The 14385-nt window shown below is 37.7% G+C and overlaps 1 protein-coding gene across 2 annotated transcripts in view; it reads left to right on the top strand.

Annotated features, from left to right (window-relative positions):
- Positions 1 to 14385, top strand: part of kif16ba (kinesin family member 16Ba) — a 149679-nt gene that overhangs the window by 47500 nt on the left and 87794 nt on the right. For both annotated transcript variants that reach the window (XM_067989469.1, XM_067989470.1), the window contains exons 13-15: positions 8235 to 8354; positions 9157 to 9208; positions 10646 to 10783. In XM_067989469.1, the coding sequence (XP_067845570.1) occupies positions 8235 to 8354; positions 9157 to 9208; positions 10646 to 10783 (310 nt within the window). The remainder of the gene's footprint in view (positions 1 to 8234; positions 8355 to 9156; positions 9209 to 10645; positions 10784 to 14385) is intronic.

Here is a 14385-nt window from a genome sequence, read left to right as displayed (position 1 = left end):
AATAGTCAATTACAAAATGATTCTTATTATTAATTATATGTTATCTTTTAAGTAGCAACTTTCTTTAATTTTTGAAAAATGGTATGCAGGACAACTTTAAAAAATGGACATTCATTATGTCGGGAGATAACTGCAGAATTCGGAAATCTTTTGACTGAAATGAACAGTGTCATAGTTCCTGCAAAAACCTGGTTCATATAGTTTCATTGTTTAACCCATTAAATGTTGTGGTAGTGTTGTGTTACAATTAGTTTATTCAATAAGTCTTATGAATAATTTTTTTTAAATTGCTGCAGTCATATATTTCACTTTGTATATGGTACAAAAATAAGTTGTGCAGAATATAATTGTAGAGACATCCATACAAATAACAGTTATCAGTTAAATTTAACTTTAACATTACTTAATCATTTCTTCCTGATTTACTTTGTCTTAACTTTCATTTATTTCAACCTCGGTAGCATCTTGGATTGTGGGCCTGACTCTTCACCTTGCTTTCTCAATTTAAAAAAAAGTAATCTTAATCTGTCTGGTTATTAATGCCACAAGACCTTGCTTTCCCCTTTGCCAGCTCCTGGAGCTGTCCTGTTACCTTTCATTCCGGTTTTTCTGTACACAGTCCCACTATCTTAGCTTTGGTCTTCCATGTTGACTTTTCATAAGTAGGATCTTCTCAATCACCACCTCGGGTACTGATCTTCAGCCATACAGTACACATATCCTGCGTATCACAGCCTTCTTGCTATAACACAGTCTTACTGCACAAAGTACAGTCCCTATTAGTACTTCACTGTTGGACACTTCACTCTCTGCTCCCAGCTGAATCCCAATAACCTTGTCAGTCACTGCGTTCCATAAAGTCCAGCCTCTCCTCTTGTGTGTTTGTCAGAATGAATGAAAGTTTGCAACCAAAAATGAATATACTCTAAGAGTGCGTTCAATTCTTAAATTGCATATCCCTACTATAGAGTAGGCAGTCTATTTTGGTGGCACTGATAAAGCTATATGAGTTTTAATTTATGATCGGTTGATGCTGACTAGGTGACCAGTCGAGCCTTGAGGTGACAAATGTGTGGATTAGGGTTTTAGAAACAATGTTTTAGAAATGAAGGTAGGTGATGTAATAAAAGTTTTTTTTTAAATGCTCTTGGTAACAGAATGGAATTGGGGAAGGAAGCTCAGCTGGGTGTTGAGCAATACACTGCGCCGAACAAGTATTTTATTTCAGTAAAAACAGAAAATGCTGGAAATACTCAGCAGGTCAGGCAGCATCTGTGGAGAGATAAACAGAGTTGATGTTTCAGGTCGATGAGCTTTCATCAGAACTTATTTCATGTTTCCAGCATCTGCAGTATTTTGCCTTTTTAAATATTTTATTCCAGTTCAGCTTCAAGAAATAACCTTAGAATCCTGATGTGCAAGTGACATTTTATTCCAAAGCAAGGCAGAAAACCTAAGAAGGATTGTAAATGCACTTGTTCCTTTCTGCTCTTCACATAGCTACTTCCTATCAGGAATAATGTGTGTATAATAATTAAATCCTTATCCTGTCCCTAACTCTGTTCCACCCTCATGAGAACCGATCTAGCTTACCCTTTTCATAGCTCATTCATTTGTAGGGTAGTGGTTATGTTACTGGGCTAGTAATCCAGAGGCCTGGACTAATAATGCAGAGAGCATGGTCCAGTTATTCTTTGTCGCTTTACTCCCGGCTGAATCAGAAATTTGTTCAATTCTCTTATACACATAGTATGTTAAATATCTTTCAAGTTAATGCAGCAATACCCTTTGATAACATAATGAAACTAATAACCTGAATTTATTCAAGTTGCATCAGCATGCTCATTAATAAAGAGAGTCTTACCTAATTGTTTGTGGAGGCAGCTTCCTTGATAGTTTTATTTTGTAATGATTTAAGCCTCATGGTATGTAGACTTATGTGTGGGTGTCAATTTGTAGGTTAAAAACTACCACCTCCATCCCTCAATTTGTTTCTCATTATGTAACCCCCACCTCCTCCCATAGCACTTCAAAGTCTGTTAATTACTGAAACAGATGTACATTTAGTGAATTTCTTGCAAATCCAAGAGAAACATTTGACCTGAAATGAGATCTAGTTTATAAAAGGAAAGAAAAACTTAATTTTGCACAAGTTATTCAATTTGTTGCATTGCAGAAGACAGTAGATACGCTGGTGATAAGATAATATCACAGACCTGACAATGATTGTAGAACACGGGGCATTTAGGGGTGTGCTCAAAATTGCAAGTTGTTTAGAAAATGTCACCATCCACTGATTTGCAGAAAAAAATGTTTAATTCAAGTGTTGTAAAAACAATGTATTTTATTGAACGTAAACATTTTTATATTCGTGAAAATTTCCCCAGTGTTTGAAAATCTTGTGTATTTTGTATAAAGTTATTATTTTAGAAAAGCACGAAGTGTAAATTATATGAATATTTTACAATTGCACATTACTGGTATTTAAATGCTCACAAAATGCATTAAGCCAGATTTGTTAAATTTGTAATCTGCAATTTTCTTGTTATACTACTTCACTAACTTGTGATTTTTATATGCTTAGCTATGGATTTTTGGATGCTACAACCACTTTTTAAATTGACACAAATTTCAAAGTATTATTGATGCCTATGTGGTCTTAGAACCACAGCATCTGCTTTCAGGTGATGAGCTATTTACAGAAATTCTCCAATTTTCCTAATCTAACTTCCAACAGATTCTCTAATGGCTTGCTATGATGAATGAGGGTGATATGGCCTAAAGCATTGGTAAAGGTAAAAAGCATCTGATGAAAATGTTTTTTTCCAGGCCTTTGGGGTTGTACCGTTGATCTCATTTTCTTAATATACTGTATTAAAAAAAAATCCCACTTGTAGAAGAGTGGTGAGATATTGTGACCATATCTGAAAGCAATCTATTAACATGGGTAGGAAATGTCATCACTTATTGTAGTAGTTCATCCGCGCATCACTAATTTGTGAGATTTTTGCCCACCCGTTTTGTGTAGTATCTGTCAAAGCAGGATACATATTTTTTCAAGCGGGCATGCTTTTTTGTACAAGTAGCATAATATAGAAAAATGCTTGGTAAAGCAGTATTTTGAGTCTGAGTTTAATTTTTTTTTCTCAACATAACAAGAAACGTGCATAGGATCCAAAATATAACTTGCAAGCTACAGTCGATTGTTTCCTTAGAAGTATGAGACTAATTAACACTTTTGTTTAATGCAAATTATCTGTTACAAGCACTGACATGATGAATTAGAATTCACATTTGTTTCAGCATTCCCCAAGATAACGAAACCCTGTGTACATCGATGTACGGCATACTTTTATTTTATGTATTTCACTCGTATTCAGTTGTCTCATTGTATTTACTGAATTTACACTGATGCATTATTATATGTGAATGTCTATGCAAAACCATGATTTGAGTGCTGATTCCTGATTGACTATTGCAGATGTTCAGTGTTTGATATACTATAGAGAATAATTTCCATTATCTGCATTAGGTGGTAAACAATTAAGCATCTTAGAGGTGTGTTAAAGTTGTAACTCTCTGGGGTAGCAAATATAGGTCTGGACTTTTTTGAAAGTTTGTGTTTTAGTTTTAAGCTTGTTACGGTGCAAATTATAATCAAGCTGAAGAGTGCTCAGAACAAATGGCATACACACCATTGTCCTTTATTACAGTGCTCATCACTAATCTGAAATAAAACAATTTTGCAGTAACATTTTTAGGATTTCACTGATCTACATTTTTACTAAAGTCTTCATGCACTAATGCTTTGATTACTAAATACAGTTTCTAATTTTCAATCTGTGACTGTTTTACCTTAAAGTATTTATTAAAAAAATTAAGAATTTTCAGATTTCCATTAATGTATAGTACTACAAATTGAAAAATATAAGAGGGAGCTTTTTAAAAAAAAAAAATTATGTTTTAATGGGCCAAATTTTACTGGAGCAGGGCATCTCAGGGCGTTAGACTTTTTCCCGCACTCTTCAGCTTGATTATAATTTGCGCCGTAACTTGCTGGAAGTGCGAGCTGGTAACGGCGTGGCAAGGTCAACAGGGCATTTGGGACCTTGGTGAACGGCGGGACCAACAGTCCATCTCCTTAACCGATGAGATTTAACGATTGAGAAAGAAAGAGGACAACGGAGAAGGAAGATGAATTAGTCAAATCCGGTACTGAAAGGGAAATAGAGAGGGAAAGAAAGGTTATATTGAGAGAGAGAGAAAAAGAAACAGAAAGGTAAGAAAAAAATTATAAATATTTGAAATTTTTAAGTCTCTAAGAATTTACTACATGCAGAAATGAGATTGAACAGTTTAAATTGTTCCCTTTCTGGGCCAGGGAGGTTGATTATCATTGCATTAACAATTATCACTGTTGTTAAAAGGGTACTTACGCTCTTAATCCTCAACCCTAATTTTCTGCGGTGAGTTTAATGGGCAATCAATGTGCAAATCCAGCAAGTTCTTGAAAAATAAGGGGGAGGTTAACGGCAAGATGCAGTTTATGCAAAGCAAATGGAGAAGCGGTGTAAATTGACCAGCAAATACTAGCGATTCGCAGCTCACTGCATATCTCTTAATCCCCTGAATTTGCTAGCCGATTTGCACGTTAATATTTTTCCAGCAAGATTTGGCCCAATTTCTTTTTGCCCTTGGGACATGGGTGACGCTGGCAAGGCCACGTTCATTGCCCATCCCTAGTTGTACAGTAGTGATGGGCCTTCACCTTGAACCACTTCAGCCCTTGTGGTGATAGTGTTTGCACAATGGTGTTAGGGAGGGTAAGCCATGACATTGATGATGTAGGAACAGTGATATATGTCCCAATCAGGATGGTGTGTGAGTTGGAGGGGCAATTGGAGGCGATGGTTTTCCCACTACTCTTGTACCTCTTGCTGGTAGATGTTGCAGGAGAGGGAGATGCTGTCAAAGATGCAATGTATCCTGTAGATTGTACATGTGGCTGCCACAGTATGACGGTGATGCTGGGTGGATATTGAGTCTAATGGCAGCATACCAATTGAGATGGTGCCGAGCTTTTTCAGATTTCGGCTACACTCATTCAGATGAGTGGTGAGTATTCCATCACACTGCTGCTACTGGGCAGTTTGTCAAAAATTGGCGATAAAATGTGTCGCCTTGATTACTTAAGAAACCTGTTAGGGGTTTGCACCAATTTTACTTGTGCGTGTTGATCCCATTGCTTTGTGGGTTTCCTCAGAAATTCAAGATTGCTGTCTCACCATATTTTGTTTGTGTCATTCCAATAAACTGAGGAACCTAACAAGTTTTCACCAAATTCAGTGTTTGTCAATGTGTAATATGCTTTGGAAAGTTTAGTAATTACTTGAAATTCAATATGGCTTTCTTTGCTATATTGGTTTTCTCAATAACTTGAGAAACCTTTAATGGATTTGCACCAAATTCAATATGTAGGCCTACCTCAATGTGTGGAATCTTGTATATACGTTTTTAAATCTTCCATATTGCTTTAGCGTCACCTCAGTAACTTGAGAGAATGCTTTGATAAATTCGAACCACATTCAGGATGCGATGTATTATAAAAGATTATCTGTGTACAATTCATTTACACAATTGAACAATTTTTCAACATCACTTTGATATCTGAAGAAATCTACCAATGGAGTGACCCCCAAATTCAATATATATAAGCTTATCTGGTTACTCCTGTTGAGCTGGGTGCAAATTCTTTGAATATGTCTTAATGGTATGAAGTGATATTGCAAAAATGCTGTTTCCTTGCCTCACAACAAATGTGAAATAAGCTGTTTTAGCTTGGATATGGAATGTCACTTAATGTTCCAACTTGAACTACTGCCCATTGACAAAACATTTGCAACAGAAATCTAGGGTTGTTTCTACTGCTGTCTTTAAAAATCTTTAGTATGATAGACAAATAATCAAAACTCATTTAACTTTTCTTGGCCATTGGATGATGAAGTCTTTTCTGTCTAGTTGATTTCATCGTTCTAGAATATCAATTCTTCCAGCGTATATTAAATGAAAAGACTTTTTAAAAAAAAAAACTTATTTAAATCATCAGTTGAGCCATTTTATGGCATTGAAGCTTTTTCATTATTCTCACATTAATTCACAAAGCTAAACAATGGATCTTAGCTTCAGGGTTCAATGCTGCAGAAAAGTCACCTTGGTTCCACGGCTAAACCTTTTAGCTTGGTGTGAGCTGGTTGATTTTTACTGCTTCTGCAGTGAGGTGATTTTTCAAGATGGCAGCCACGGACGTCTGAACAGCAAGGAGAGGTAGCTCTTGTGATCCACCGAGTTCTGTGTATTCCTTGTTTCAGCTAGATAACTTTATAACTGATCCATATAAAAGCAATTGTCTGTGGGTCAAATGATGGAATATTGAACTTATTGCACTAATACAATTTTGTCCATTTAAATTTATTTTTATGCACATCAAATAGAGGGATTTTCATTACCAATTCCCTTTTGATCAGCCAACAAGAGCTCTAGTTCTAAACAGATCAAGGTGGATGGTGTCTTTTTTATTTTCTTGCTCCCGCTTGGTTTCTTTAGTACTCTGTTTGGCACCTTGGCTGAAAATTGGACAGGATGTATTAGCTGTTGTAATTTAGCTGTATGAATTTCCTTTCTCACACTGAGACCAGATCATGACTGCAAATGTACAGATGTAGTAGATTTCTGATCAGTGTTGTCCTCATATGAATACTTAATGCACTAATACCACTTTCTACTCTGCATTATTTTAACGCCGAGGTAACCTGTTTCTTTTAAATGGTTAACACCTGAGTTAGAATACCACTCAGTTAAAATACTGAGAACAGCACTGATCGGAAAATCTACTTCATAGTTCTGTGAAGTTACTGTATTAGTTTCATATCATGAAGCACAATAAAAATCTCTGATAATTCAAAGCCAGTATGTGCACTACTGTGGTCTGCTACATCAACAAGCAGGGGAGAATTGGTACCCACTCTATGGCATGCTGGTGTCTGGATGATGAAATTACACTCTCAGAGCAGCATTGGCAGGGTAGACGACATAGTTCGCAGAAGCTCTTAATCCTCCCATAGTTCAACCTCACGAATGGAAGATCTACCCAAAAGTAGTTCAAGACAGAATCAGGAGTTGAGGAGTGGGGGTTTCAGAGAGAGACTCCTTTCCTTTCTGGATAGCTATCCGTTTCATGCCTGAGGACAAAGGTGTCCCAACCTGGGAGCTAGATCTTCTTGTTTTCCTGGACACACAGGTTTCTGAATGTGTTACCTCTTTTCTAATTATACTGTTAACACCTTATTGATCCTGCAAATACTGATTCTCACATTAGATCCCAGAAACTGGCACGGTAATGTAGTAGTTATATTACTGGACTAATAATCCAGAGGCCTGGACTAATAATCCAGATAACGCTAGTTCAAATCCCATGACAGTAAACAAACGTCAAATATAGTAACCTAAATTGTTTTACCTACGAAAAGTTGAATAGTCTGTGCTGTAACTTGTCTTTCAGGTGTTGGACAGGACAAAATAAATTCCAGTTATTTTCCCTTTTAAAAAATAGTTTCCCTGGGGATTTTCATTAATTTCCATTGAGGGAACAGGACTTACATAGAGCAAATCTTAGCACACCCTGTGAATGGCCAATCTTGCTGTCAGTCATTTTTAAAAAAAATACAGAAGTTGTAAGCAAATGTTTATGCTGTTTGCTGTAGCCTGTTAGCTTCAGTCTCCACAGCTAATGGTGATGTTTCTGGAAACGTGAATGATCTTAAGGCTCAGGGTTCTCCCATCGGAGACACAGGCCTCCAATGGCAAACATTGTTATAAGTAGTCCCATCAGAGAAAGTCATATTTTATAGGTAAGTTTAATTATTTTCTCATATATTTTGTCGTCATTTTGAAATTGCTGATTTGGTAGTTTTCATTCCTGGTTGCTCTGTTTTGGTTGTCATGTTCCATCTCATTTAAGTTCTGATGCATGTTATTTTATGAATATCAAATTTGTGTGATGCAGAAAACTTGCCTAAGAATTTGCTGATAATTTAAGTGTAACACAAGGAGTACGACATGACAGCCGGGAAATACATCCTGTCGTAGTCTTATATTAATAATAAATATGTACTCCTTGATTTACAGGTAATAATTGTTTAGTTTCTAGCAGTCAATCTTCATTCTTGTTGTTTTAGGAAGAAACTTTAGCTCTTCGAAAAGAAGGAATCGGTGTGGTTTTAGACTCTGAGTTACCTCATTTGATTGGTATTGATGATGATTTGCTTAGTACAGGAATTATTTTGTACCATCTCAAGGTAAGGATGTTTTGTTTAACCTAGGCAATATAATTTTAATCATCTCAAGATCAAATACAGTTTTTTTTTAAAAGTACAAAGCATTTTCATTTGCTACAATACAAGTTTAAAATGTGCACAGTGACCTCCCCAGATTACCTGGGTACAGTTGGCACACTCATGCTTGGGGTAGCCCAAGAACAAATGCCTTTTTCCAAAACTGGGATTTGATCAAGAAAGTACATTAACTACAGAAAAGAAACAGTAGGGATTTAGCAACTCCTTGGGTCAAAACATACAAACATTAGTTTTATTGATTTGAAATACCAATACAGGAAGAGTTTCATGTTATAATCCTCAGAAGGAGAAAATTGTTTCCTTTGCTAACATTGTAAATGTGCCAGTACAGAAATGTATATTTCTAGAACTTTGTTTAAAAAAGTAATTATAACAAATGTAGTTTATTTAATTTACAAGTTTTAAAGAAATTAAACAAATTGCAGATAATACGAATAATTTTGCTACATTATATGTAAAACCACCACAAAATCTGAGTGTTTTTATTCTGTGTTGGTGCAGGTTGGATTAATTTGATCTGCTTTAAATGTGAATCTATTTATTGTAAATAGGTACGGTATCATAAGTATTGAGTTATATTTCTTGCTTTTAATAAACTTTGTTTACATCACAGTCTAGGAGTTTGGAACGGTCTGGTTTTGCTACAGTGATCACCCCAGTCATTTGACTTGATTTTATTTTTTTAGTAGCAATTGGCCTGCCTTTTTGCGTGCAGCTTGTAAAAATGTATTGTCTTCTTTAATAGGAAGGCAAAACTTATCTTGGACGAGAAGATGCCACTACTGAGCAAGACATTGGTTAGTTAATCTATTCCTCTTAATTCCTAGCCTTCCAACTCCTAAGGAGATCCGTGAGGATGCAGCCTTGGTTACCTCCTCTTCCTCATCTGTATGCTGCCCTTTGGTAGCATGATCCACAGACATGGGATTGGCTTCCACGTGTGCACTGATGATATCCAGCTCTATCCCTCCACCGCTTCTCTCAACCCCTCCACTGCCTCTGTGGCATTAAGCGGCTTGTCCGACGTCCAGTCGTGGCTGAAGCACAATTTCCTCTTGCTAAACATTAAGAAGGCCGAAGACATCGTCTTCACCCCTGCTACAAACTTCATCCCTTTCCCGGGCCACTCTCTCTGGCTGAACCAGACTGTTCGCAACCTCAGCATTCTATTCAACCCCAAGTTGAGCTTCCAACCCATATCCTCTCCATCACAAAGGCAGTCTACTGCACTTCCGTAACATTGCCAGCCTCTGCCACTACCTCAGCTTATCTGCTGCTGAAACTCTCATCTATGCATTTGTCACCTCCAGACTCAATTATTCCAATGCTCCTTGCCTGGCTTTCCATCCTCCACTCTTTGTAAACTTCAGCTCATCCAAAACTCTGCTACCCATATTCTGTCCTTTACCAATTTCTGCTCGCCCATCACCCCTGTCTTTGCTGACATAATTTGGCACCCGGTCCCTCAACACCTCATGTAAAATTCTTACCCTGTGTTAAAACTGCCCATGGCCCTTATCCCTGTAACTTACAACCCCTCCCCTCCAACCCCCCCCCCCCCCCCAACTCCCCATTCCTTCAACTTTGGTCTTTTGTGCATCCTCCCTCCCTTCACTTCACCTTCTCAGCCGTGCCTTTGGCCGCCTAGGCCCCGTGCTCTGGAATTCCCTCCGTAAACCCTTGTGTATTTCCACCACCTATTTTAAGACCCTCTTTAAAACCCACCTGTTTAACTAAGCTTTTTGTCAGTCCTTCCTAATATTCCCTTCTTTGGTTTGCCATTCACTTTTTCCTTAAACCACTGTGAAGCACCATGGAACATTTTGCTATATTAGAAGTGCTATATAAATGCAAGTTGTTGTTAGTGAGAATGTTTCATTTGTATTTTTTGTTTTGAGTCTTTCATGCATGTTAAATATTGTTCTCGAGGTGTTGTGAAAGACTTATTCCTACACTGTTTATCCTGCTTACAATTCACTACTATGTCAGTTATGGCAGGTTTAGTTTTCTGAAATTATATTGTAAACTTGGGACTCATCTTGTCTAAATTTGATTCATTTATGGCCATTTTATCACTGATCATACTACTTGCCCTCAGATAAAATTAAAATAGCATTCAGAAGTAAACAATGTCTGTTTGGTGCTATTTGGCCTGAAAGTGACTAGAATTATATGTTGAAGCAGTAAAAGTTAATGAAACTTAATCTTCTTTGCGTTTACCATTTGTTTTGCAGTTCTCCATGGGCTTGACCTAGAAAGTGAACATTGTATCTTTGAAAACCTCAATAACAAAGTAACCATAATACCACTGAATGGTGCACAGTGCTCTGTCAATGGAAATCTTATTAAAGAAGCTACTCAGCTAAACCAAGGTAACCAGTTTTGAAGAAATTTGTTTGCTGCTCTGCTTGGTGTAGTTATTAAGTAATCAACAAAACCATTAGAATGTTAAACCATATAGCCAAAATAGCAACGTACAAGTCAGAGGAAGTCATGATCAAATTGTATATTGCTCTGATCAGACCACACCTTGAGTTCTGCTTCACTGACACTAAGGGAGTAAGTCAAGTGCTTGAAGCTCTTCAGAGGAGAGTCACCAAGGCTGATCCCTAACGTCAAGGGTCTGAGCTTTGAGGAAAGACTTGAGAAACTAGGGCTTTTAAAAGTATGTAAGACAATAAATGATGTGGAAAGGGTAAACCCTTAAAAATTACATCAAACTAAATTGTGAGAAAAGGTTAAGGTGATACAGATTCAATCTAGTAAAAGTCAAATTTAGGAATATAACAAAGTTCTTCTACAAGCAGAATGATCAATATATGGACTGGAGTTATGGAGGTGAAAACTCTGGCATCATTTAGGAAACAATTGGATGCTGCAATGGGGGAAGGTGGGGAGCTTTAGGGTCTTATTGGGTGGATGAACAAAGATGAGCTGACCAGTCTGAAGGTACTAATGCTCCTATTTTCCTGTTCCTCAGCTGTTTCTTTTCTATGCTACAGCTATTAAAACACCTAGCCTGAGTGAGGCTTTCCAATGAGCAATTAATATTAATTTTCTTTTAACACTTCAGGTGATCTTACATTTCTCCTTCCTTTGCTTCTGAAACCCTTATCCATGTCTTTATTATCTTCAGGTTTTATTTATCCAGTGCTTTATTTGATGGCCCATCCACCTCAACCCTGCACAAACTACAACTCATTCAAAATATTGATGTCCACTGACTTACCCACCCATGGCCCATACCCCCACCCTTGCCAAGCTCCGCTTACTACCTGTCTCCTAGAAAATTGACTTGATGATCCTTGTCCTGTCTTCAAATCCCTCCATGGCCTCGCTGCACCCTGGTTTATTGATTTCTTCCAGCTGTGTGTCCTGTGTGCACCCTCAGCTTCTCTGATACAGGCCTATTCCTCATTAACCACTCACACTGCTCCAACATTGGTGCTCACCTTCAGGAACTCCTTACCCTACCCTCTGTCTTGTCACCTCCCTTCCTGCTTTCAAGAGCCGTTTTAAGACTCTCTTGTTTGACTGCCACCTTCTTTCCCTTTCTTCATAGCTATTCTATGTCCACTATCATGTAGCGTGCTCGAAGACATCTCTCTTTATAATAAGGAAGAAAGGCTCATGTTTATATAGTGCTTTATCATTGTCAGATATCTCAAAGCGCTTCACATGTAATTAACTATTTTAAAGTGCAGTGACTATTTTGTAGGTAAATGTGGTAGCATTTGGTGACTAACAATGAGGCAAATTACAAGCTAATTTTTTTTTAATGGTGGTTTGTTGTCCAGCCTACTGGAAGAATCCTGTGCTCTTCTTTGAATTGTGCTATGGGATTTTTAACATCCAATTAAGTCACTGGCACAGAGCTTCAATTTAATGTGTCATCTGAAGGCCGTGCCTTGAAAAACATAGCATTTCCTCAATACCGCTCTGGAGTGTCAGCCTAAATTATGTTGCAGTCCCAGGAAAGATCGATGCCTTGATCAACGTGGCATGTTTGTAGTGAGTTGCATTGAGTTTTAATCTGGCAGAATTCCTCAAATTAATTCTGGCTCCTCAATACAGTCTTTTGGAAGGACCCTTTGTTTTGTGCAACCCCATCAGAGAGTAGCAGAAATGACAATGGGAGCATTTTTATTAAACTCAACAAAAGATTTATAAGAATTTAAACTACAGGGAGAGGAGGAAGATAACAGATTTATAAGAAAAATTGTAATCATTTGTAATTTGTGGTTAAGATTTTTAAAACGTTTGCCATGTATAAAACCATTTCCATTTATTGAATGAAAGTTCATTTATTTATTCATTCATTCATATAATGCCTTTCACGACCTCAGGATCTCCCAAAGTGTTTTACAGCCAATGAAGTACTGTTGAAGTGTAGTCTCTGTTGTAATGTAGGAAACACGGCAGCCAATTTGCGCACAGCAAAGTCCCACAAGCAGCTATGTGATGACCAGATAACCTGATTGTGATGTTGGTTGAATGATCAGTATTGGCCAGGACACCAGGGAGAACTCCCCTGCTATTCTTCGAAATAGTGCCATGAGATTTTTTACGTCCACCTGAGGGGGCAGACGGGGCCTCGGTTCAATGTGTCGTGACTCATTTATTGGAATGTAAAATATTCTGGGCTAGATAAATTCAAAATGATTAGATTTTACTTAAGCTCATAATTTTGTATATAATTTAATTCTATGGTTACGTGGCTCCAAGTCACCTTTAATGCTTCTAATTAGTTAAGATTAGCAAAATATTAATTTATAGATTTAATTAAAGAATGAATGTAGCTCCCATTAACTGACACTGGGGGGTAAAATTCAACTTCAGTGGGGATGCAAAATGGTTGGTAGCAGATCAGCTGCCCATTATACACTCCACTAGATTTTCCGTTCCTTTGATTTCAAGTTGAACTTTACCCGCTGGATACCTTCTTAGTACTCATTTTATAAATGCTTTATGTACCAATTTTCCCCATGCCCTTGAAATTATGCTATGTAAATATTAGCACAGCGTTATCATTAAAAATCCCTTTGTCTGCTCTTCTGATGGAAGCATTAATTAATTTCTCTTGGAAGGAAATGCCACTGCAGGAGGCCACGTACTCATGACATGCAATGGCACCTCTCTGTAATCCTGAAATGCTTTCTTTCGGGTTCCCTCCACTATTTCTTCCAAAGAGTCGAAGCTGCTCTTCAGAGCTTCCTGCAGTTTGCAGCATAAAGCATGGAGATCAGTCATATTTGTTGCACTGTACCGATATACTTCATAACAGATGATGCTACTGCCGATTCCACTGCTTCCTGCCCTTCAGATGTCATGCAACAGAACGCATTGCTGCAGACCATTCAAACTTTCCACTGTGGTATTCTCAAGGGAGCCAATTGAAGTTTTCACACCATCATGTGCTGAAGCATCCTGTGGTCAAATGAGTCTGCATGGTGGTCTGCACCCCTGTTACTGACCGCAAGTGTTGCAGGACTGCCTCTACATAGCACCACCCTAGCCTCTCTGAAGGTTCCCATAGTTGCACCCTACTGCCAGTAATGCTCATACTTTCATCATAATATTATTCCTATCCTTGGAGAGATGTTGAACAGTGATGGCGAGGATGACAAATTTAGGTCCTGAGATCCTGTTCCCCATGTGCTGCTGTTGCTTCTTCTAACTTGTGCTCCCTTTACCTGCAAAGGCATCAGATGGCACACAATGAGTGATTAAGAACATATCAATACTTCTGTACTGACATGGCAGTGCTTGCTGTTTTTAAGTCTCGATCTATAGTATTCTCTATAGTGTCCCCTGTCATTACTAGCTCTTACTGAACTGTTGAATGTAGGCTTCAATTAAGTGCCATAAGAAGAAATTGTATTACTAAAGATATGCACACATTTATATTATTTTTCTGTGCATGTGTTCAGTATTTTTTAGCTATATTTAGACATGATTTTTTTATTTGCTCATG

This window comes from Heptranchias perlo, chromosome 8, assembly GCF_035084215.1.
Source record: "Heptranchias perlo isolate sHepPer1 chromosome 8, sHepPer1.hap1, whole genome shotgun sequence".
Lineage (NCBI taxonomy): Eukaryota > Metazoa > Chordata > Chondrichthyes > Hexanchiformes > Hexanchidae > Heptranchias > Heptranchias perlo.
The sequence above is the reverse complement of the archived record's forward strand: the minus strand, read 5'-3'. Positions and strand labels throughout refer to the sequence as shown.